The sequence below is a fragment of the Coturnix japonica genome, chromosome 6, assembly GCF_001577835.2.
Source record: "Coturnix japonica isolate 7356 chromosome 6, Coturnix japonica 2.1, whole genome shotgun sequence".
NCBI lineage: Eukaryota > Metazoa > Chordata > Aves > Galliformes > Phasianidae > Coturnix > Coturnix japonica.
In genome coordinates this window covers 9,675,531-9,700,568 of record NC_029521.1, presented here as the reverse complement: position 1 = coordinate 9,700,568, position 25,038 = coordinate 9,675,531, and the positions used below count along the sequence as shown (strand labels likewise).

At 45.0% G+C, this 25,038-nt stretch overlaps 2 protein-coding genes across 8 annotated transcripts in view; one reads left to right on the top strand and one right to left on the bottom strand.

The window, feature by feature from the left end:
- MCU (mitochondrial calcium uniporter) overlaps positions 1 to 11,636 on the bottom strand; it is a 78,022-nt gene extending 66,386 nt beyond the window's left edge. For both annotated transcript variants that reach the window (XM_015866303.1, XM_015866300.1), the window contains exon 1: positions 11,493 to 11,636. In XM_015866303.1, coding sequence (XP_015721789.1) covers positions 11,493 to 11,621 — 129 coding nt within the window. In that variant the 5' untranslated portion in view covers positions 11,622 to 11,636. The remainder of the gene's footprint in view (positions 1 to 11,492) is intronic.
- A 1,007-nt stretch (positions 11,637 to 12,643) lies between these two features.
- MICU1 (mitochondrial calcium uptake 1) overlaps positions 12,644 to 25,038 on the top strand; it is an 88,053-nt gene continuing 75,658 nt past the window's right edge. For 5 of the 6 annotated variants that reach the window (XM_015866299.2, XM_015866298.2, XM_015866294.2 and 2 more), the window contains exons 1-3: positions 12,645 to 12,721; positions 14,180 to 14,274; positions 23,839 to 24,000. In XM_015866299.2, the coding sequence (XP_015721785.1) occupies positions 23,840 to 24,000 (161 nt within the window). In that variant the 5' untranslated portion in view covers positions 12,645 to 12,721; positions 14,180 to 14,274; position 23,839. Of the gene's footprint in view, positions 12,722 to 14,179; positions 14,275 to 15,853; positions 15,901 to 23,838; positions 24,001 to 25,038 lie in introns of all 6 variants that reach the window. The other variant, XM_015866295.2, reaches the window with a different exon arrangement.

The following is a 25,038-nucleotide window of genomic DNA, read 5'->3' as shown; positions in this document are numbered from 1 at the left end:
AGTCAGCATGAAGGCACACCTCTTTGCCTCTTCTCTTCAGGACATAATGGTTAGCAGACTACATCCTACCTTTGAGCTTTGTAGCTCTATCCTAGTTACTGTGTATGGAAAGAGATGACTAATGCTGATCAGACCCGTGGGTGGAAAAGCAGCAAGCATCAAGTCAGAGTCCAGTTCTTTTTCTCCTATCAGATCAGTTATCAGCAAAAGCCACAACACAAGCCTGTTACCACCAATCAAGGCTGCTGGAAGCCAAGGCATTTTGTGGTATGCATAAGGTTGTGCTACTCCAGGATTATTCTTTATATATATAAATAAATATATATTTATTTATTCTTTAAGAGCAACTAATAGCCCTACAACAACTCAGTAGTCTTATTGGAAGGAGGTGAACATCTATCACTAAATAACAGCCTTACTGAAGAAAATATTATTCTCCTTTTAAGTATGCTATTGTGTAGGGGGAAAAAATACATTGCAGCAACAGCATTAAAAAGACCATATTATAGGTAACAAGAGCATCTTCTCACAAGGGTTACTGGAATTTAAGTCAAGAATCTAAAAGAAATCACCCAAGTGCTTCAAAGTGCCATCAAAACCTTGCAATACTACAGCAAGAGATCACCAACCGGAACATCAACATGAGGCAATAGCTCAGCCATGCTCCATTCTTTGTCTACTCTTAGTATTCTCTTCTCTCTGGAACTATCATTATCCTTCCCGGCAGACTGGCATACTAGCCTCCCTGGGAATCTACGTGATTGATTTATACAGATTAGCATGCTATCAAGTTCATTTTCAATATTGCCCACCTTGAACTTCATTATCTGCTTTAGAGAAGATAAAGGTATTAGACTCACAATGTATTTTCAATGTAATACTCTTCAGTTCTGCAATGAATTATGTAGCTATATTTCACAGCGAGAGTTGGAAGGATTTTATATTCAGGTGGCATGTAATAGATCAGAATTTCCCTCCCTTGGAGTCACACAGACTTCCAGTGCTGACCTCACATTTATGCACCAGCACTTCATGCATCTCAAACAGCCCACTGTAGAAATTGAAGGACTCAGTAAAATGTCTTCACAGTAAGAAAGAAGATGCTTTTTTCCAGTTCTACTTCTTCAGATAATACACAGTCTAAGGCAGATCTGTTCATTCTTACAAGCTTCAGGCTGGAAAGCTTGAAGAGATGGTTAATGAGGATGGAAAAACGTCATGCAAATTGGCATGACTGACAATGAATACTGAGGTGCAAACTTCATCTCAGCACAGAGATTAATCAGAACTGGAGAGCTGCGGTTATAAACACAGCTCACAAAACATAAGTTCTACTCACTCTGTATTAAGTTCTACATGCAAACTGAGCCAGTTCCTAGCAAGTAAATACAACCATGTTCAGATGAAACATATGCTCTTTTCAAGGCAAATTATGGCCAAAATAACTCATTCAGATGTGTTTTATGCCATTTTGTGTTTACAGAGAAAAAAAAGGTGGATGCTTTTGAGAACTTAAGCACCATAAACTAAAGAGACAAGATTCACGAGATATTTGTGAATACTATGAAAACAGAAGGTATCTTAAACTTGGAAAACATGACAAAGAGCTGAAAAGACAAAGAGCTTTATCTTCCACAGGATGCTTTAGGAAAGCCTGAGGGATGCAGGCTAACCCATCTCAGGGGGACATTCAGAAAAATTACCAAATAGGAATTCTGTGCTGTTTGTTGGTTTGGGGCTTTTCTCAGTGTGTGTTCAATAGAATGACATGAGGGCTTACTTGACTTTTTAGCAAAGAACTGATAAGCACCTCCACCGAAGTGAGGCTTCCATTCAGTTTGGTTAGTCATCCACACAGTACAACCTCCATACACTTTACAGCATCTCAGAACACAGTTACAGCAATTCAGTTTTCTTTGTGCACTTCCACATTCCCACAAATACAGAAAAACTTGCATATATTCTTGAGTCAGAATCCAACGTGAAGCATCATTGGCACTAAGTTGTAGCTATAAAAATCACATCCTGAAGGAGGCAAATAGAGCTCCACTGCCATCAGACCCGTACACTAAGACAGCAAACACAGAGATACAACTATCAGCTGACAGTGGTACAGCAACACAGGCTATCCAGTGTAGAAATCCATATAAGTTATGTAAATACTGCCTAGAAAAATACTGTTGTGCTTCAACACTAATTCCAAGAGCAGCCCTCGACAGTGCACTCCATTACATAGATGTCAATCTAATCACAGCAACTCTGCTCACAAATGTTGCCAAATCTCCTACAGTATAAATGTGGACAAAAGCATTGAGGATGAGTCAGCTTCACACCCACCTTGCTTGGGAGCTCAAACTATATTAATGTCAGCGGATTGACCACAGCAACAAACAATCCTGTAGGAGATTAAAGTACTTGTTTCAAACTGACCTATGCTCAGGTAATTCCTCTTCTTCACAGATACCAGAATGATCTGGGGATGCTGAGCTCCCACCCTCCAGGAATAAGGCTGCATCAAACTGGAGCCTGATGATTTTTCAGCCCAGAACAAAACAAAGGCAGCATCTCTTGTCTGTGCCACCAACAGCCATTTCTATTTCCACATTTGCCCAAGAATTAGGTCATGAAAATACAGCCCCACTGAACTCACAGCCTGACACCCAAAGCCTCAGTCCTTTCCCTTAACATTCCTGCCAACTGGAAAGCAATGAGTTGCATTGTCTCATCTCCCGCCCTACTCAATTTAGCTAAATAAGGAAGCGGAGTACTTGTGGAACTGTTTGTTTAATATTACTCTCTTGTGCGTTAAATGCCAAGAGGAAATATGGAAACGGTCACTCCTACACACCAGAGTGACGAGCTGATTCACAACTGTGGGATATTTTTCATGAGTACATGTGCAAATTTGAGTCACACTATTTATCTTCGGATAAAGTTATTCTTGAGATGAGATTAATCTTGGACACTATAAATCTATTCAACTTTGTGGTCAGAGAAGTTCACGGTTTTCTGGCTTCCAAGCAAAGCTCTGCTTTGGACCAACAGCTTCTCACTCCTTGGCACTGAGAATCTCATCACTCCATCAAGTGGTTAGGAAAGAATGTTTCTATGTTTGTAATGGTTTCTCCTTTCAACTCCACTTTTCCAGGCGCTTCGAAAACAGATCTGCAGGAAGACTGACTTTCAGAGCCCCACCTCATCTGCCGAGCCAGTAAATTCTGTGGATAATGTGGCATCCAGACACACTTTCGAAGAGTGCAAGTTCTAGGAACAACCTTCTTAAATGGTCAGAAACGCTTCATTAATGAGAAAGTTTTGAAGAAAAAAAGTGCTGTCTGAAGCAGCTGAGCTACCTCTGATTTAACAGCTTGTTACTTCACAGTGAGCACACTGCAGGTAAGCCTGGACACTCAGTCACATGTGATGCTGCAGCTGAAATGAAGTCTGGATCTTCACCTTATGTTTGCTCCCACTGCCTTCACTTGCACAGAAACTGTCTCAAACTACACACACTCTGCAGCCTCATCTCAGTCCTTGCACACAGTGCTGGCCACAGCCTGAATGACAGCCAGATAGCACTTCACTGTATTTTTTCCAAGCAGTTCATAAAGCACAAGAACAGCTTATCTGTAGCTTGCAATAGGAAGGGAAAAATCTTTAATATATTCATTTAACTCAGAGGAGAGCATTAAGAGCTGGTTTCATTACTAGCAATATACATGGCTCAGACAGAATACAACTCCTCTTTCTTAAGACAGGACTGGAATTGGTTTTCCTGAATCACTTATGCCCGAGTCCAAATAAAGATGACTGTTCTCTTAATACAATACCCCAAACTCAGAGAGGAAACAATTATTAGGGTAATTATCAAATCAACCCAATATTTGGACAATGGAATCTCTGTTATCACTGCTTTGAAACAAGTCCCTTGATAAGGGGAATAGCCCTGCAGCAGCAGCTGTCCCCCTTGGGAGCTTTTGACACAGCAGATGTTGTTATGCATTACAAACAAGCTGTGCTCCATCATCCGGCAGAACATCAGGCAACTTCCCCATCCCCCTGCAGGAACCCAAGAGGATTTCCCAAGTAACACGATGAATTAAAGCGTTTTCATCACCAAAAAGGAATCCTTTCCCCCTACAAAATCTCTTCCTTTTCTCCAGTCTCTGTTATCTGAGGGAGAGAACACCTTCTCTGCCAACCTCCCTTCTCAGTTCTCCCCCACAAAAGAATCCCTACAATGTTTCAGAGAGGTTCACAATTAAATTAAATTACTTTTAAACAGCTTTTTGTTCCTGTTACCCTTCATCTAGGAAATGTGAATGGGACACAGTATGTCAGATACTTCCCAGCAGCAAGCATTGCGGGCATAATGACACCAGTCATTGCACCCAAGTACCTTGCAAAGAAACACCATGCAGACCCTGGGGCCAGTGCTCTCTAATACAACATTTGAGATACTCCTGTCACACTTGTGCTGTTTTACCCCATATCCATTTACTCTTTATTCTACAGATTTCACTTGCAAGCCATGAAGAGCTCAACATCATTAGAAGGCATTTTTTTGTCAAAGTCAAGCAAGGTCTACAGCCCTTTTCTGTGTTTTCAAACTTCTACAGTTCCCAGAAGCGAAGAAATTGGAAGAGTATCCTGGAGCAATGAGCCTGGAAAAGCAAACCTGCATAGCATGACACAGAAGCAAACAGCGCTTCTCAAGAGGCTATTGGATCTGCTGGAAGGTGAGCTTTAATCATAAAGATAAGATTAAAAGCCAGACTCTGAGACTACATTGTGAGTTCATGCAACTTTGGGTTTTTAAGCTTCAAGAGCCCTGGAAAAGATTGTTATGGAAATCTAAAATCTACTTCAAGTTAGAACTACTGCTTCGTAGGACTTACCAAGTACTTCACTGGAACAGGCTGCCCAGGGAGGTGGTGGAGTCTCCTTCTCTGGAGATATTCAGGACCCACCTGGATGCCTACCTGTGTGATGTGGTTTAAGGAGCCTGCTTTGGCAGGGGGGTTGGACTTGATGATCTCTAGAGGTCCCTTCCAACCCCTACAATTCTGTGATTCTGTGTGATTCTGTGATACTTCCTAGAGTGCTCCACCACAGAGAGTGCTTGAAGTTTACCCCATACCCTACCTAGGAAATCTAGGGTATCTAATTAGCCAAGTGACAGGTAGACGAACAGAGGAAGGAACCCATACAAAGAAAAGCAGCTCACGAGGAGCAAACAGTCACAGCTCAGCAGCTTCCACCAAGTCACGTTTTAGCTGACAGTAAGCAAGCCCATATGTCAAGGAAGTACCTCCTGCTCATCGGAAGCCATACCTTTTACAAATTGTTGGCAAAGCTACGAGTTTCCAAGGAACATATGTCAGATCCTAACTGAATGGTTCTTAAAGTTGCTGTTTTAGGCTAAAACATACAAGTCTCAAAGGTAGAAACAAAACATTTACACTGCTGTATTTAGGGAATGCATTTTTCCTTAGCAGCTCCGAGGTAGAGCCGTAATTGACACGAGACCATTCAAATAAACTCAGCGTGCTGCTTAAGGAAATACAACATAACAAAATAAAACAATGAAAGATTTGCCTAGCTCAGTGCTTTTCAAGGTAACATGGTTATGCAGAGCATAGAAAAGAGACTCTGCTAGACTCTTTTCCAGCAGATGACCTAGAAAATTGGAAGGCAGGCTGGAAACTCCACTCCATCTGGAAGGAAAGGATGCAGTTTGCCAACAGCTGCCTATGATCACTTCGCTCAAGGACCAACCAGTGAGTTTCCCCATCCAAAATTGCACATAGATTAATATAATAAATCCAGTTACTTGGTTTCCTACTTTCAAACTGTTTATATCAACCAACAGAATTGAAATGCTGTAGCAAAGGAATCCTTACATAACCCCACATTCGGGTGCTGTGCAGCAAGAAGCTCCACGCAGCACCTGTCTGAGAGGGCTCAGATGTCCCCAGCTCACACATGCACACACACACACACACACACACCCTGCTTCTACATACATTTGAAAAGCATTGGCTTTGCACTTTTATCTGGAAACCACTTGACTACCTCATAATACTTTGAGTGCAGATAAGCTTTGCTTAATGGAAGAAACAGATAACAGCATACACAGCTAGAAGACCTACATGATGTAAGCAGTAGAAATGGTTATCATAGCACTATTCCACACCACAACCCTCTCAAACCAGCAATGCATTTCACAAAGAATTTTCTTGAACCTCACGAAGCTTGAGGCTCAAACCTCAAAGTACACGATTTTGTTCACAGAAGGCTACAAGACAGGATGCAAGACTTGATCATTCAGAGTTCACGTTATGGCTGCTATGGGAGCATGTAAGATGTTGTTGTATCCCATTAGGACAACTGACAGTGCTTGGCACAGCCCCAATGGAAGCCCAGCAGGCACACACCAGCCTGCAAAAACACAGCTAACCACACTCTGGGTTGGCAGGTATGCTGTGCTCCCCATGCAAATTCACCATTCTGAAAGCATTAAGACCAGACAACCCTTAAGCACTCTTCAGGGGGAGGTCTGTTTGTGCACCAGGATGTCTTCCCCTCTCCCTCCGTGGATGGTTACAATCTCATGCAAGTGCTATGAAAGCAGGCTACTGAGCTGAGGTCACCCTGCACTAACCATTGTTTAATAACTCACTTTGTGGGGAGCCAGGGCCATCCTCCAGCAGGTCCCTCATAAGTTATCTATCCAAATAAAATCCCATTTTAATTATTCCAATAAACAGTTTCAGAGATTTGACAATGACCTCATTGCACGGCAATCCCTTCCTCCTGGGGAAGCCAATAAAAGTGATTCACTCAAACAAGGCTGCCCTCCACATTTTTTCCTCTCCTACTTATGCAAGTCGTTCTGTGTTTCTTAATTCTTCAAGAGCTGCCAAGAATGCAGAAAGAGATAGCAGCCATACTTCATATTTTACACAAGACATGAGCGAAGTCCCATAGGTTTGCCCTACTGGAAAATAATTCCTCGTCACATTCAAGTACCGCATATTTTCATCTTCATTAAGATGACATATCATTCCGAGGCCTTAGTACTGGGAAGAAAACCCTTTGCCAAAACTTTAACAGAAAAAGACAAGTCATTTTCTATTCATCATTAGATACTCAAGGACAGAACACTCCTTAACTCCAGCTCAGTCTAGTTTGCCCTCACAAAGCCAGTACCAAAATGCCAACAACAAAACAGTGATATCCAAGATGGTCCCTTATCTAGAGAGTACTTAATAGATTGGGGTGCTTCCTCCTCAGCAGAGAGAACTGCCCTGGACTATGGCAGCATAAGGCAGCAGCAGAGCTGAGGAAAACTGACAGCCAGCCAACAGTCCAAACACCTGCTCAACAAACAAATAACTAACATCCCCAAACTAAAATCAGTTCTGCACCCCCACGGATAGGAAGCACTTGCAAACAGAGAAGTAATCCAAATGATCAATTTGTGATCTGTATACTATTTTATAGATTGGCAAGCAAGTGACTCATAGCACCAATGTGACAAGAAGGTATAAAACTTAAGTTTCACCCTCAAGACTGCATGCAAGCTAATCTCATAGAAAGATCTTATCTCTAAGGTGAGGCTAAAAACAGCTTCAGAAAACGAACAAAAAGCATTGGGTTTTTTTTTCCTTTCTTTTTCAGGCTTGACTCTTCTAAGCAGAGTTGCACCCCTCCTGTGTGAGGAGGGTTCAGAAACATTCCCCAGATGGAAGGAAATCTATTCTGGAATTTCTGTATTAATGGTTGGATCAACCTTACCGTGACCGTAACTTCCTTTCCCATCACAGAGCCTACAGACAAACTCCTGATTATTCCCATAGACTGGGCTGTTAAATAAAAAAAAAAAAAAGTACTAACAAGTAATGGCTTGTTCACCCATTGCCATCATTTACTGCTCTCAGAGTATCACACCTTTCACATACACAGCCCTGCAAGGGTATTTCTCAGACTCTACAAAGTAAAACTTCTTACTGTTCCCTGCAAGAAGAAGATGCCACTGGCACATCAAAGCTCTGAAATGCTTTTTTTCAGTTCAGCATCCCTTCAAAACCTACTTTGCTCTGTAAGAATGAATCAGTTTCATACACCTAATGGGTCTCCGTGACCATTTTTGGTTGTACAAGAAATCCCAATGCAATCTAACAGCAGGAAAAAGAAAAGAAAAAAAAGCTGAGCAGTCCAAGATTCCCAGCTTAGTTCCATTGCTCCATGAGTAGCTGAGGATGGATTCTCTTTTCTTGTTTAAGGTTAAAACACTGAACGTTTCGTTACTTTTGAACCCTCAAAATGAGCATTCAGCTGTAGCTTCCGTTATTACAGTAAATCTAGTAGGAGGCAGCAGACCTCATTTGGCCTCGCATTTAATTAGCTTAGGCAGCACTGAAGTGGGCAAGCGGTAATGATAGCTACCAGAAACTGTTACCCTTTAGCCACCTCCTGCCAGGGTGAGGTGAGCAAGGAGTCAGCAGGGCAACAAATACATGACTGTGGGAAGGAGGTGAGGAAAGGGAATTCTGGTGGAGAGCAGTGAAGTGAACAATTACTAGGGCTCTTTACATTACAGAAGTTCTGCTGTGCTGAGATTTATTTATATTTCAGTTCAAGCCACATCCTATCTTGACTTTCCAAGTGACATCAAGTGCATTTGCTCTTGTTCTACAGCCCACATGCCATTGATCCCATGAAAATGAATGTATCACTCATCCAACACTATGGGGGGGCGGGGGGGGAAGAAATAAATCAGATCAAAAGAGATAAACAACACTAAACTGCTGTAAAACATCTACATGGACTTCCATAGGCGAAGGTCTATTTTATACCCTTTCTTTTTTCATTTTGTGCAATTCATTGTGCAATTCATTGCACAGCCAGCAAGTTCTTCAGCTTGTTAATCATTCATTTAAAATTATGATCGGCAGTAGGCGAGATCAGGAAAACAGACGTGCAGTTAATTAAAGAAGTCTGCTAGTTCCCATCCTCAGCAAAAATCCAGACACCACACCAAGATGTTCTTCCAGCAATTGCAGCGCTGGCAGTCGGTCAGCACCACAACGTGAATCCTGCGATATCCAAGTGTGGCCTATCGAATACATTTGTTTCAAGAGATAAGCAACAGAATGGCAACAAAGTAAGGCTTGTAACAGCCAGGGCATGAGGTGGCTACAGGGCCCACATTATCCTGACACAATATAGCAACAGCTTCTTTGAAAGCTGATGCTGCAACAGTTTCAGCCACAGTGCGGAAGACCAGCCAAAACCTGCTGTATGCGGAGCCAGCCTCGTATAGAATCCATCCTATCTTAAGCCCGGGACTTCCCATCCTGTACAACACATCTTCTCTCTGTGGGATTCAGCATAGGAGTGCCGGCACCAAAATCCTGCTCCTCTCAGTGCACCTTTCAGCATAGGGAACTCCAGTTCTCACCTACAGCAGCTTTTAAAACCAGCCGGATACTGTTTGATATCTGCAGGCAATTCAGTCTCTATAGTCCTCTCTCGCTCTTTTTTAAGCCTAAAGGGAGTCTGCCATCTACCCAGAATCACAAGGACTAAGTACCACAGAGCCCCATATGCAGCTGAGCCCTTGATTTCCTGCCGGTATTCTTCTCCAGAACTGAAAAAACCAATTACATCTTAACCCAACAGAGCTGAACCAGCTGGTTACATACACCAAGACAATAACAAGAGTCTGTTCTTTACAGGTGAAAGCCACAAAGATTAAGCATTTGACATGCAAAACCAGCTGTATTTGAGTCTTTTGTCTATTTAACATCATGCATGGGGGAAAAAAATCGAGGTTCATAAAGAAGTAAGCTTTTTCACAAAAGGCTGCTTCCCACCCGCACTGCATCTCAGCAGCACAGAGCTTTTACCTCTGGCAGCTTCCCCTTAACACCCACACCGCTCAGAACAAGCAGGGAGCCAATGAGGACATTCTCTTGCTTCCTAAGGAAGTTTCCTCTCAGGAACATCTACTTCATTTTCTCTCTATGCTTCTGAGGACAAGCTATCTGACAGAAAGGCAGCAGCGAGTTTCAAGCAGCAGGAAGCACTGCAGGACAAAGGCCTTGCTAACAGGCAGTCTTACAGTCTAGGGATGTTATGAGTGCTATCAGACCTTAGCAGAGCCAATACCCTGCTAGCCCACCAAGCATTTCGCTCCCCTGCCATTGCTCACAAAGCCAACACAAGAGATTGTGTGCTCGCACTGCTGCAGCATTCCTTGCACCAGCCCAAACCTCTTTTGCCAAGCGCTGGTCAGGCTCCTCCCCATCACTCCTCCTGCTTCCACTCTTTGCCACTTTTTTTCCACATAGCAGTTGCACAGAAAAAGGAATCGGACTCCTACTTCATCTTATTTGCCTGCCTCTCCCACTGCCCATGTCCATAGCCAATGTCCCAGCAGCACTCAGACATCCACAGCTCCCTCCACACCAGCAGCTCTGATGCTTTGCTCTATGAATGAACACTTCACCCATTCTCCTCTCCAAAGCTGCAACCACCCACCCATTCCTGTGCAGAAGGGGACACCACACTTACCAGCAGTCTGTTCACTGCTTTCAAAATGCATAAGAAAGCTGCAAGTGCTTTACTTCAGCCCCACATCTCCCAGTATTACTGGGATACCATCAGAATCTTTCTAAGCCAGGTATTTACCCGAGAGTTCAGACCTTCATACTCTTTCTGTCTCATGTTATCTAAATGTTATCAATCACCATTCTTTACACTTCACCCATTTTGAGAGGGTTCTTCCTTGTTCGCTCATAGAAGTCAAGTCACCAGACAGATACCTGCTCTTCCATCACACTCCCGTTGAAGGGACTCGTGCATAAGAGCACTTACCATTTCCTCTCTCTTTCAACAAAGTCCATTTATCATCACTTCGAGGCACCGAGCGATAGTGTACGCCAGCTACACCGCGCCTGCTTGGCAGACCAGAACTACAGGAGCACCGACGTTATAAAGGCACCCTGGGGTCACCCTGCCCTAGTCCGTCAGCCGCACATCCCCGTGGCCGTGCTGCAGCCTGTGCGACCCCCCTGAGCCCCGCTACCCGCAGTCCGGCCGCACACGCTGCGAGGCGCGATTCGAGCCTCGTGCCGGCCCCGACCCCGCGGGCTGCCCGCGCGCCACCTGGCGGCCACCACCGGCCCCGTGATCTCGGCGCGGTCCGGAGAGCGCCCGCCCGGCCCGGCCCGGCCCCGCTCCGCCGCCGCCGCTCTTCCACGCCCCCCCCGGGGCCCGAGGGAAGTTGCCGGGGCCGGGATCCACCCGGGTCGTGCCGCCGCCCCGCTCAAGTTTCGCGGCGCTAAGAATAACGCGCAGCTGCCGCCGTCCCCGCGCGGTCCCGGCTCCGTGCGGTGAAGCTCCCGCCGCCCCCTCGCCCCGCACCCGCCTGAAGGGCACGGCCCCGCGGCGGGCGCTCCCGCCTCGCTCTCGCTCTCACTCACCGTCCGGTGTCGCTGCTGCTGCCGGCGCCGCCCCAGGGCCGGGAAGCAGCCGGCGGAGCACAGCGCGGCGGCGGCGCCGCGGCGGCGGCAGAGGAGCAGCGGCAGGGACCGGCCCGCCGAGGCCGCCATCGCGCGCTGGAGCCGCCCCGCGCGCACGGCCGGACTCGCGCTGCGGCGGCGGGAGCTGCTGCCACAGCCCGGCGGGGGGGGAACGGGGCGAGCGGCGGGGCGGGGCCGGACGGCGGCGGCCGCCAATCGGGGCTCTCCTCTCACCGGCCCGGGTCCCGTCAAGCCAGGCCGGGCGGCCAATCGGCGCCGCGCAGCCGCCGTACCGAGAAAGGCGATTGGTCGGCGCCTCGCCCCTCCTCCGACTCCCCGAGGGCGGCGGGCGGGACCGAGAGCGGGATGGAGGGAGGGGAAAGAGAGAGAGGGGCGGGGACAGAGACGGGGCGGAGCGCAGGGTACGGCAACGGCGGGAAGAGAGACCGGGAGGAGGGTGGGTGATCCCATGCTGCGGGTATGGAGCTTCACTATGTAAAGTAGGTCTGCATTCGCACTGCAAACACCCGCTAAAAGCTGCCCCAGAACTTCCGCAGGATGCCATCTCCGCCTCAGAGCTGCCACCGCGTCCTTCTCATGGTCCAGCACCTGCACCAGAGATAGCCGAGCAACACAGCACTGCTATGCTTCACACCCTGCACCTGCCGTGCTTCACACCCTGCACAGCAGCAGCCGCTTGAAGTTTGCTGGCACGGCCCTATATTCGCACACATGTATGCATGTGTCTCTCAGACCCTGTATGCAGCCCATGCAGGGCTTTTACCTACTGAAACCTTCAAACCTCCGCATGAGAGCTCATGCACACACCTTTCTATAAACACACACTGTGCCCCACTCTGGGTCCTTTCAGACCCCTCACTCTATACACAGGCATTCCAGGACCCACTCATAAGCCCCTCAGACCCTATATATATATATACACACACACATATTACACATGTGAACTTCAGGAAAATAAACAACTCCCAATTCCCATGCAATTCAGTCTTCAACACATACACCCAGATCCCTCAGACCCCCCACCGACGCCCTGTGCCCCCATCTCCATCACTGCCCCCTTCCAGCACTTCCCGCTCGCTCATTGGGGCGGGCCGTGCCGCTGTTCCCTCCCCCTGGCGGTGCCGCCTGCGGAAGCGCGGGCGCGGTGGGCGGAGCGCGGAGGTGCTGAGGTGAGCCGGGCTGCGGGGCCGGGGCTGCGGGCCTGGGGGAGCGGGATGATGTGCCCGTGGGTTCTTTGGGGCCGGGGGAGCCGCTGGGGGGCGGTGGGAGCACGGAGGGTGCGGGGTCCCGCCTGCCGCTGAGGTGCAGCCTCGCTGTGGCGGCCGCGAGCGCCAAGCTTGAAAGGTGGCTTGTCCTCTGACGCGTAGTTGTTTGGTGTGCTCATAGGGACTATGCCAGCCCAGGCAGGCGGCACAGCTTGGGAGGGCATAACTCAGCTTAAGGACGGGAAGGTTGATCAGCGTGAGTGCAGCTCTCACATGCCAGGTTGTTGTTGATATGGGAGTGATAGCTTTCTCCTGCAGTCAGCTATTTGCAGTACCAACCTGAAGCTGCATACATACAGCTGAAAAACTAGGGAAAAAAACTGCTGCCTGACATGCTGCTGTTGAAAGGCATTGCTGAAACTTACACTGAGCTTCAACATTGACTTGGCCTTCCCCTACAGAAGCCATGGAAGAATTACCTTAAAACATTGTATTGGCTGTTCTGCAGTGCTCCTTTAGAGTGCCTGATCATTGCTGGGACTTTGTTCTCCACTGTGTGTGTGAGACCTTGAGAGAAAGTCAGCAATAGAACAATCATTTTCCTGTGCCACCAGTCGTTGGACTGCTGGAAAAGCCACATGTCTTGGCAGGGAGAAGTGGGAGCACAGCAGCTCTCCACGTGTCCCACTCTGTTGCACTGAGTCTCTCCAAGCTAATTCTGATTTATTTTTCTTGTTACTGTAAGTAATTGCCAACAGTGTTGTCACAACTCCATGAATTGTTGCTAATTTAGCTTTTGTAGCTAATATCAAAACAATTTTTCTTAGTACTTGTTTATTAAATAACTTTGATGGCATGATTTATCTACACCATAGTATTTAGTTTAACAAGGTGCTTGGAAGGATGAGATAATTGAGAGCTCCTTTGCAGTGTGTATAGGCATCGTACACTAATATTTTCCTTCTTAGAAGTTTAATGATTAGGAAAAGTGGGTTGTGTTGTGGTTTTTTTTTGAGGCAGTCAACTGTGCGTCAAGGCACGGGAGGCAGTTCTAGGTACAGAAGTACTGGAGAACAGTTGCCTATTGGAAAAGCAATTCTCTCTCTGGAGCTTGATAGGATGCCCAAACTAGAATAGAGTGAGAGAGTGCTGCAGGCCAACACTCTGAAAATGCCCAAGGCTGAATAAATCATGTGTTTATATTACACTTCAGTGTGTAGCCCTCTATGTTAAGGGAGATCTCGTGGGTTTCTGACACAGCAGGGCCCTTCCTCCTCATTGGTTACTCAGAGTTTAGTGCTCAGTATGAGTACTGGGGGTGAGATGCACAGCCACTCATAGACAGACCATATCAACAGAAGGGAGACTGCAAGATACATTCCTGGCAGCTGAAGCTGTATTCATCCTTTTTCTCATTTGTAGAGCACAGCCCTACAATCTCAAAGAACCAGCTCCGTGTTCTGCATGACTGCTTGACCTACAAAGACAAGCTGGGAGCAAAGACACCTGCAATACAGGTAAGGATTCTGCTGTTGCTGCCTTCCAGGGCATGCAGCTCACTCTGTGCTAGGCCCTGCACTCAGTTATTTCCAGTTGTGCTTAATTAATTACCTGACTGAAGTTTACCCTTAAGGCTGCCTGTTCAGAATTACTTTTGTTCAGAAGTTTTAATTGATGCAGGATTTTCTTAATGCCGTAGGGCTGCCTTTTTGAAGCCTGAGAAGTGCTGCCTAGCACCACCTTTCAACTATAGCCCAGTTCTACCACATTAATAAAATATAACAAAAGCTATTGTTTGTATATACTCATTTGATACTTGTTTGAGTGTATGGAGATATGTTAAAAACAGCAAATTAAGGACAGTTATACTGTTTGTACTGCAGGGGAAAATGAATGATGCACTTCATTTATATCATTAATTTCTGCATAGTAGCTTTCTCTATAGCTCCCTATGTTGTAATAGCCTTGTGTAAAAACTAGACAAACCAATAAGATGACAGAAGGATCAGCATAATAGAAAGATACTGTAAAAGAAAAAAAGATTACTTACCTGTATCAGAAGATTTTAGATTTGCAAGGGAAAGCTTCACCAAGGAGGAATCTCCAGAAAAAAATCCTTCCCTATTGGCAGTCAGCCCTTAAATGGGGTCTAAGAGAGGTGCAGCCAGGCTCCACCCCTTATATTCACGCACTTGAATTGCCTTCACCTGTGCTCCCAGGGCTGACCAGGTCCTTTCCCCAAGTGCTCAATTAGTGTTTCAGACCATGATTTTACAGTTCCCATACAGCCTTAATTTAAGTGCTCTGTAAAGATTCCTATTGTAGCTCTTAGATTGAGAGATCAGCCTCCCTGATGGACTAGTGGTAGTGTTTTAGAGGGCAAAATGTTCTGTTACTCTCTGGTACTTTAGTAGAATGACCTGCAAGACTTGCAGGTCATTTGGAGTCTCAGAAGTCTTGGGAAAAGTGTTGCAGGTGTTTCTGAGGATCTGTGGCATTTTAAAGGTATGTGGCTGCCCCTCACTTTGTTTTGCCAGTTCATTCATTCTGTTTTGCTTATCCTCAAAAGTACACCTGGGCTGTACTTGGTGCAGGTTAGCAAAGTACTGCTGTTTTCCTAGGTTCTGAGCATCTTTGTTGGGACTAACGGTGTTGGTAATAAAAAAAGTCCTGTAGTGTGGATGTGACTTCGGGTGTGGTGGCGCTGCCTGTGACAGTTCATTGGAAATCGGGATGTTTCGTGTGTCACTTTGTCTTGGGCTGCTGGATATCGTAATGTATGTCATAGGCTGTATGGGAAATTGGTAATCACAGCCTGAACCATTGATTAATCAACTGAGGCAAGTGTTGGGTCAGCTGTGGGAGCACAAGTGAGAGTAATTTAGCTTTGCTCCCGGAAGGGGTGAAGCTTGACTCCACCTCCTCTAGACCTCATTTAAGGGCTGACCACCACTAAAGCAACATCTTTTGGAGATTGCTCCCTGGAGGAGATTGTCTCAGCATTTCCCAGTGAAGACTTCCATATTGGTGATATTTTCCTTATGAATAACCTTTTGAATATCTGTTGCCATCTTGGGATTATTCCACCTTACATAGGCTTTCTCCAAACAGAAGAGATTCTGAGAAGTACTTGCTGCCTCCTGGTGAGGAAGGGGTTCTTCTCTTCATGATGATGTTTGACACTTCAGAAATATGAGGACCCCTGGTGAAGTCTGAGTTACTTCAAATTGTCTAAGCGCATATTGCCTGCAGGTCTTTGACAGGTTTGTCCCTTACTGAAAGAGATTTAGGGCACTATAAAAAGGAAAAAAAAAAAGCCGCTTTGTTCAGATGATGCAGTGTTTTATTGCAACTTCTGTAAAACTGTCTGAAAAGTCCTTAACTAGTAAATCTTGTGTTACCTTGGCCTTCTTCCTCATCTGTGACTGCAGTGAGCATTTTTCCCCATGGAAATGTGCCCGAGTTTTCTTTTGTGTGTGCTGGGTGTAATCTTTGAGAGCAGCTCTTAATTGCAGTGCTGCCACTGTTTTGGGCTGCAGCAGTACCATGCAAAGGGATCATTGTGGTTGGGACATCACTACTTTAGGCAAGGGGCCAGGAGGAGATTAGGTCTGAGCACTGCTCCTTGCAACTGGGAATTCTGAATAGCTGAGCACACTGAATTGGCACCGTGTTGGGAATATGTGGCCGGGAGCAGGTGAGCTGCTCATCCCAGTGTATAACCACCATGAGCATGTGGTCTTAGATACTTTCCATAGGCAGCCTTTATTTCATTGCAGGGTTTCTTTGCTGTCTGTGCAGCCTGTGCTAGCTTCTCACCCTTCCTGTATCTTTCAGACTAAGCACATCAATGATGGAATCAGACCAGTGTCAATACTGACTGGCAGTATTATCTGCTACCGCTTTAACTTAATAGCTATGTTATGGTTAGTGTGATGCAAACTTTCACTCTCAGCACTTTTTCTTTAAGAGCTAGAAGAGCAGCGTTATCTTCCAGAGACAGCTATTGGTACAATGTGAGTGCAAGGATCATGTGTAAGGATTGCCACCTGACTTAAGCTGGTACCATTACAGTACTGTGTTTTTTCTCCCTTTATGGCCTAGGTCTAGTGAAGTCCCCTAATGAAGCAAGTAGCTGTGTCTGGTTTAGGTGATGTTTCTATTGAATTTCATGTGGTAGAAACAGTTGTGTGGTTGTACTGGGGCTGATGACCTCAGTGAATTAATAGATCACAGGGCTACATGTTAGGAAGAAATAAGTGTACAAATTGTGTTGTGACAAATTCTGAGGTAATCTATTGTGTGCCTAATCCTACAAAGAGGTCTCTTATTTCTGGAGCTACACACATCACTGCAGGTACTTCAATTTTGATTGAATGCATTCATGGCATTGTGAAGCTTTAATTTTTTTTCCAATTACTTAATTTTTTTCAGCTTTATTTTATTTTGAATTTTTTTTTTAAGAAGTAACATCACTTTTCTTTGCAACAAGTAAGCTGTAGGCATCTCTTAAGTCACCTCTGCTTTAGGACTGGTGGCAGCTTTATACAGGCAGGTTGCTGTCAGCAGCAGGAGCTTCAGGGAGTGTTTTTCTGTTTGGTGTGTAAGGTAGGAAATCTGAGGAACAAGGAGTAGCGCAAGCAGAGAAAGTAAGCCCTGTCATTTCACAATGTGCTCATTAGGAAGAGGCCCTTTGCAGTGCTTCTGGGAGTTCCGTTTCACCCATAGACTTAGTTTTTGTTCTGCTGATGGGATGCCCGAGGTAACTGCATTTCCTCTGTTCAGGTGTGTCTAAACAGTTCATTTTCACTGCATCTCCAACATCTGCTTGCTTGGTTCAAGTTGCTGGATGGTATCCCATCGACTTTAACTATGTAAGGCAAGTTAAATCTCTAGGGTCATTAAGCAGATGTATTCCTGCTGGTTTTAATTTTCTGCAGAAAAAGCAGTAGTGTTATTTTTCCTACCCCTTCACTACCAGTGTTGTGACAAATACGTGCTCCTTATGGTCAGTGTAATTTTTGTCTCTTGGGAAAATACTTCCAAAGTCTGCTGTGGCTGGGCAGGTGCTTTTGGAGGTGGTCTGATTATTTGAAAAGTGGTTTGAACACAGAAATTTAACATTGGGCTGATTAAAGGTAGAAGCAGCTCAATAAAAGCGGGGTTGCTCTCCTAACTATGGGACAAGATGAATTTTTTTACAGCCCTGGTAGATACCAGCTGGTTTCTGTGGAAGTGCTCTTGGAGAGTTTGGCACTGCTGGGGCTTACAGTTGTTCTCTGTGCAGAAAAGCTCAGGGAAAAATGGGGCTGCATTTGGCCCAGTGGAGAAGAAAAGGAAAATTTCAACCAGGGATTTAGTTATTAATGGGTATGGGTGACTTGCGCAGCCTATGTGAAAGAGGGTTGTTTGTTCTATGAGGAACTGGCTATTGCAGTATGGTGTGTGGTTTCTAGAGCAGCTGATAGTAACGGGAACCTATATCTCATGTAAGATAAATAAAGCTGGTAGTAAGGATGTACACATGAAATTGAGGGAGAATGCGTGTGTGTAGAAGTGTTAGTTGAATGGGCTCGACTCCAACTAGCATGTTGTTACTGTCTTATTTTTGTTCCAAGTGTCTCTTAATGCTAAGTGGATTCATTTGGCAGAACAAAAGCAACAGATAAGCATGTCATAAATAATGGAATATTAATGGATATAATCTGAGAAAATTGATGTACTAATAAGCCACAGTAACAGCAGGGAGATTGTTGGATGCCCGAGTGTCTTCCAGTTTAGTATTAGACTGAAGCTTTAAATGTTAAGAAATACAGTTGTATGTCTTTAATTGCATTTGTTTTCAGCATAGGATGGAGGCTGATAGCAAATACTGGGCACCTGAGGAATGGCCCTGTCTGCTCCAGGGGTGCAACACAGAGCCCCAGAGCTGAGATGCATTGGGTTTGGGGCTATCTCATTCTCTGTGCTGTGTCCTGTGCTTTAAAATCTGACTTGATGCATCTGTGAGCAGTATGTGAGAGGCAGAAGCTTTTTCCTTCTCAAGAGAAGTCCGTAGGAGGCAAAACCCTGTATTTCTGTCTCTTATGGCTTTTACTGTGTGATGGAAGGCTGGCTCCTCCTGTGCTTTGGAGTAGTGCAGGATGTAGCATGTCCACACCCCCAAGAGGTTCCTAATTAACTGTAAGGTTTTTTCTGAATCATGGTAGATTCAACAATACCAAGAAGATGCTGTGCTGAAGCTAGAGGAGGTGTGCCAGAGAGTGAGAGTTCCCTGCTGGCAGGATGCAAGCCAGTTCAGCTTAGTGGGAAGGAAAGAGTGCAGGAATAAAAGATGAGGTAAAAGGAAGTCTTTGTTTTTTCACTAGTTCCTTTTCAGGCCTGAGCTGCTCAGGAAGAGATGCACCCTTGCTGTAGTGCCAGTTAAAAAGAAATCACCAAGCAGTGGCTTAGGTTTCTGCTGAAGACCTGGCTGTATTATGGATTGCTGCTTTATAGGCCATCAATCAGTCTGAATTGTGCTCTGAAGCACATGCAGCTCCCCTCTCTGGTAATGAATGCTATCGAGTATTGCCCTAAACTCATACCTGGAAAGAAATTGCTTTTGCTATTAGATTTCATCTTCATTCTCATAACTGATTTATGTGTCTTTTTAAGGTAATAATTTCAGTAATGTGACTAATCCTTTATCTGGAAATTAGAGAAAGTAAGCTGAAAACTGGGAGTTGGAAGAAGGAAAAAAGCAGAAGCAGTTTAGTTCTCTTGGGGTGGGAAGAAATGAATCTGGGCTCTTCCGAAGCTGCAGTTCACCTCTGAGCAACCTTTCAGTGGATTTCACTTGTACAAACCTCTTTCAATTATGCTGGATTGGAAATGGAAAGTATGGAGGGAATTGGTGGGAGGATGATCCAAATTCCCCTTCATTCAAGTATCTCAAACCAGCGTGCTCATGTTATCATTGTTGTGGTCTCAATCTTTAGATGGATTAATGCAGCTTCTGGAGATTGCCCATCTCCATCTATCTGCCCCTTAGCATGAGGGCAGTGTGGCCTCTTGTTGGCAGCCGCCTCTGGTGCTATAAGGTGGTGCTGCTGTGATGTGAGCTGAATAACAGGCTTGAAAAACAACAGCCGAGCTTGCTTGTAGTCAGTGTCCCTGACCTTGTCAGAGCCGTATGTATGCTGGAACACATAAGGGAAGATTTTTAATGCCTTTAGTGGCTGTTAGCACTAAGTATGGCAAAATGCCTCCAAACTATGAGTAGCAGCATGTTTTGCTGTCCTGTATTTACTGTGGGAAATGTGCTGGCCCTTTTCATGTGGTAGAATGGCTGGCATCTGAGATGGGAATAGGTGAGGAGCTTTGTGAAGCTGCTTTGTTGGGCTGTCTTGGTGGTCTGGAGATGTCAAAATTTGCTATTTTAATAGACAAATGGCTTCAGAAGGTTCTCTCAGTGAGACCACCTCTGCCAATCCCTGCAGAAGACTTGATGCCCAAGCAGTGACTCATAAATGTCAATCTAAGATCTTGGTGCTTAAAAATATTTTTCATTTAAATTTACAATTGACATTCTGCACTAATGTGCCAGCTTGCCACATCCTAGTAAAATTCTTCAAATAAGAAGCTTCTGTGAACCCTTCTGATTAAAAATTAAACATCCATCAGCTTATTCAGTTGCTGTTCTTCAACTCGCATGCCTGCACCACTGAGGCCGGCTTTGACATCAAAAAGCTGTTTTAAGTGTGTTCTATCTTGAAAATGGGGGCTGCTCTGGGCTGTCAAAGACTGCCTTCAGTTCTATGGGGTACCCAAATGCAAAGAGGTCCCTCCTCCTCAATCTGGGCTTTCAGTCTTAAAACCATCAGCTAAATAGGGCACTGGAAAAGTGGGAATGAGTCTTGTCATTCTCCTCAGTAGCTGAGAGAAATACAAAAGAGATGACATCTGCCAGTTCTTATGTGCTCTGAAAGATCCAGGGCTGGACTGCTGAGGCTGTGGAAGTGACACAAGGGGGAAGGCAGAGAACCTATCTGAATTTTGTTGCAAAACACACTAGCAGTGAGTTCTACTAATAGGAAAGTAAACATTCACATCAAGCAAGAGTGCGTGTAGCTGTTAAAACTGTATTTTTAAAGCTATCTGCACAGCCCACACTTGAGTGATGCCTGTTGCTTCCTGACTCTGAAGTGGTGCTTTCCTGATGTGTTTGTGCATTCCAGGATGTCAGACACCAATACGCTTATTGGTAATTACACTTATATGAGGATTTTGTCTTCTCCAACTTGCTAGCAAATCATGTGCCTGTAGAGTGGGGTCCTGAGCCTTCTTGCTGGGTGGCAATCCAAGCTCTGAAAGTAACTGTAGAGTTCTGCTGAGCAAGAACTTCAGGTGAAACTGGTTTCTCTCTTCCAAACAAAATGATAGCCTCCAGATTGATTGTAGTAGTGATCTGTTGGACAGATCAAGAACATCAAGAGGACTTGTCTCTGTTTCTGTTGTTTTAAGGTGTAGACTTGTGTCTGTAATAGACCCTGTTCCTTAGGGTAAGCAATAACTGTGTCAGATCTTGAGCCATGAAGTTTTCCCTGGTTTAGTTCCTACCCAACTGGAGATTGTGGTATGAAGCTTCTGGTTGCTGCAGTCAGAGCAAGATGCTTATATTTAAATATCTTCTAAAAACACCAGCATTCTCAACTGATCTTGGCTTGAATGCCTGTAGCTTCTAACAAAACATGCCAAATAGCATGGCACTGGAGAGAAAAGAAAACAAAACTGAGAGTAAAATCACAGATGGAAAGCATGGAAAGTTCAGCCTTGAAGGTTTTGTTGTTGTTTTAAACTAAGTGTATTCTTTGTTTTGGGATTGTGAGCAGATCTGCATGCTTTTGACACCCAGGTAATTGCTTCCAAGGGAATGCTGCCTGGGTGTGTGTCCCTGCACCATCAGGAGGTTAGTTGTACAGAGCTGTGAATGTGGTGCTTCTTTGGGCTCAGAGAGCAGACAAAACCAATGATGGGAAATATTGTGAAATCTTTCCAAGCTCGGGAGTAGGCACCATGGGGCTTGATTTTCATTTTCAGTGATTAAATGATATTGGCAATGCTTCCATTCCCCATTACATCTTATGCATGTAGAGCGGTAATTAGGAAGGGGAACCCAAATAAAGGCAATGGCAGCTTCTCAGTGAAAATAACCCTTGTGGATTTTTCTCTGCCTGTATAAGAAATCCATCCCTGGAGAAGAAATAGGAGCATCAGATTTGTGTAGAATGAAAACAATTTGAAATAAGAGTTATTTTTCATAGCAAAGTCTTCTGTTGTTCTGTGCTAGAGAGGATTGAAGAATAAGCAATGTTGACTGGCTGAATACCTTTAAGATTTTAATTTTAAGCCCATGTATTTTTAAAGGAATAAAGAAAACGGTGATGCTGACTGCAAGCTTAGTTTTCATTATGTGCACAGATGAATATAACTCTTTATTATTTCAGGTGAGCTGGCTGTGAGAAGCGAGGTTGTGTTTCTTTGCACATGCAGCAGGATGGGGCAGGCTGCTGCAGCTTCTGTCTGCCCATCTTTGCTTTCCCTCTCCTTACCAACTGAGCCTTGATTGTTTCATAAAGCCTTTGAATGTACCTCTATCACGTTTTGCCTGAAGAGGAACAGCATTCCTAATTGTCTGCTGAATATTTGGTGGGTTTATGGGGTTTATCTTCCATCCCTCCTCTTTACTTTTTCTCCCTATGTTTGTGTCACTAGTTCATGTTCTGGCACCCTGAGCCCCAGGTTGCCTTCACTGGAGGACAAGTGCAGTAATACATCCCACTCTTTGTAGCTGGAATGCAGAATGTGTTTGTGCAGTGTTCCCAATGTTCTCATTGGGGGAAGCTAATGATTTACTAAAATGTGCGGTAGCAGCTTGTGTTGTGGAAGCAAGGAAAAACCACTAGAGGTGACTTAATTATTTTTTGTCTTCTGTTGTTCTTTATTCACTGTCTGGCAGTTTTGGAGCAGAATGGCAAGAGTGGGTAACAAAGGGGAGCAAAAGTAATCAAGCCACTGCTTTCCATTTCCGGTATTTTTGCTGCATGTCATGGGAATTCTTATAATGTTTTGCTCATGGTTTCTTTTTTTATCAAGGCCTCTCTGTGCTGCATGTCATGTATGGGTTGACCCCCCTGTGATCAGAAGACTGAGTATACATCTGCTAAGAGTAAATCTTTCCTTTCCCCAAAAAATAAGCAATGCAGCAGCTTTCCCTTTTGAAGCAAACATTTGGCCTTAGCCTTCAATTTTGTGTGCTGGCAGAAATTGCTTTGACTCCTATAGCTGGTGCCTGTTATTAGCTGGCATTTTTGTAGTTCGATTTTCTACTTTGTAATAATGTTTAGATTTGTAGTTCTGGTTTCTCATTTGTCTCTGTACTGTTGCACATAACGGGATGGGGATTGTCTTTTATGTGTGTTGACGTTTTGAAAGTTGCCTGCTACTTAAAGTTGAATATAAATGTTTTGCTCGAGGCTGGCTAAAAAATGAGCTTAAGAATGGTGGGTCTTTTTGTAGGGAAGTTTAAAATGACTGAAGTTTTTCCTGCTGAGCTGGTTTGCTTGTTTTATTTTACTTGCTCTCTGGTATCCAGCTGTCTTTCCCTGTGGCCAAATGGCTCTTACTCATTTGCTGTAGTTGCTTTTAAGATCTACCTGGATCTTCTGTGCCCTGGCACTCAAGCAGGAGTGTCCGAGTATTTCCTCATAATGAAATGTGATGGGAAGAGGAAGAGGAATTTAAGAAATGCTGTAAGAGCAGTTAAGTAGGATGAGATGGCTGAGTGTGTTAGCCAAGTGTGTGCCAAAATGCAACTCTTGTAGTTTACCCTTTATTAGACAGATTTTGTTAGATAAGTTAATGCTCCTGTTTCAGAACAGCTAATGAACAACTGTGGCAGCTACTTTGTGCATCTTCACCTAGCTTAGGAAAACACAAAAACACACACTGCTGGTTGGCCTTTCATGCTGGAGATCAGTGCAAGTGTTTGCTACTGGAAAGTATTCCTGTGGTAACACATACATATTCTTCCTTGACAGGATGTTCCGGCTTCGATTTCTTCCCGTTGCAGCAGGGCTGGCTGCTGCTTCACGGCATTACCACAGGGCAGCACATCATTCCAGAGCCCGGAGTCGGCTTGTGGTGGCAGCTTTCATAGGGACAACTGCAGCAACAGCAAGTGCCAGACTCCTTTGGCAGAGGTAATGGTTTTGTATTTCTTCCTAAGATCTCCTGCAGCTCTGGATCCTGTGTTAAGTCCCTGCAGATGTGTTTAAGATCTGCGGGAGGCTTTGTGAAGTGTTATTTCTTGTACTGCCTATGCTGCTTGGAAGAAGCAGGAAATGCTGGTAGTGGTCTCCTGGAGTTTCTCACTGTTTTGAGTGGCTAAGAAATGAGAAAATCTCTAGGCTGAAGGATTTTTCTCTGTGGTTGTAGGCAGCACGGACTGTTTGCCCTTGGTGGGGTCTGCTACCAGGGTTGTCCTGTGTGGTGGTGCTGTGCAAACAAACCAGCTGACTCAACCAGGCTGGGTGCAAACTTCTGGCTTCTGGGGGGGCTGCCAATGACAACGAACTTGGTCAGAAGGTGCTACTCTGTTTTTCTTTGTGTTCTGCTGGTTGATGCACTTAAGAAATGTAGCGGGGCATGGAAGGGGGCAGTCCATCTTTGAGTGGGGAGGTAGCTGTGGGCAAGATGTGTCTTAAGTGCCAGAGTCTATCATCTCGAAGCTCAAATCTTGATTTCATGACTGTGAGGGGAAAGGTGTTATCTGCACCTGCCTGTATTGACCCTCGCTGAACTCTGGGCTGTGCCACATCTGAAATAAATTCATAAGTGCTTCATTTTCTTGGAATATGGAAGTGGTGTAGCACCAGCCATGCTACTTGAGCTCATGGCTGCAATGAAGGTGTGAAAGAGAAGCCCCTACTCAAAACCTACCTTTATTTTTGTTCCAGCATGGTATGATTTGTTGTTACCTCTCTACTAGACTGTTTGGCTAGAAAGATGCACTTCTAGTACAATGGGAGGAAGATGATGCTAATTGTTCTGGCTACTACTGGTTTTGTCAATTGTGATGTTGCTTGTTCAAAGAATTTCTCAGATCAAGGAAGATTGCTGTGGTTCAGCAGTGTCATGCTTTGGTTTACTAATCTGCACTTGTGGAGTACAGCTTTATCTGCAGGACCTGAATGTTCAGCCTTGCAGCATGGAGGGGGATGAATGCCTCTTTGGTGGTG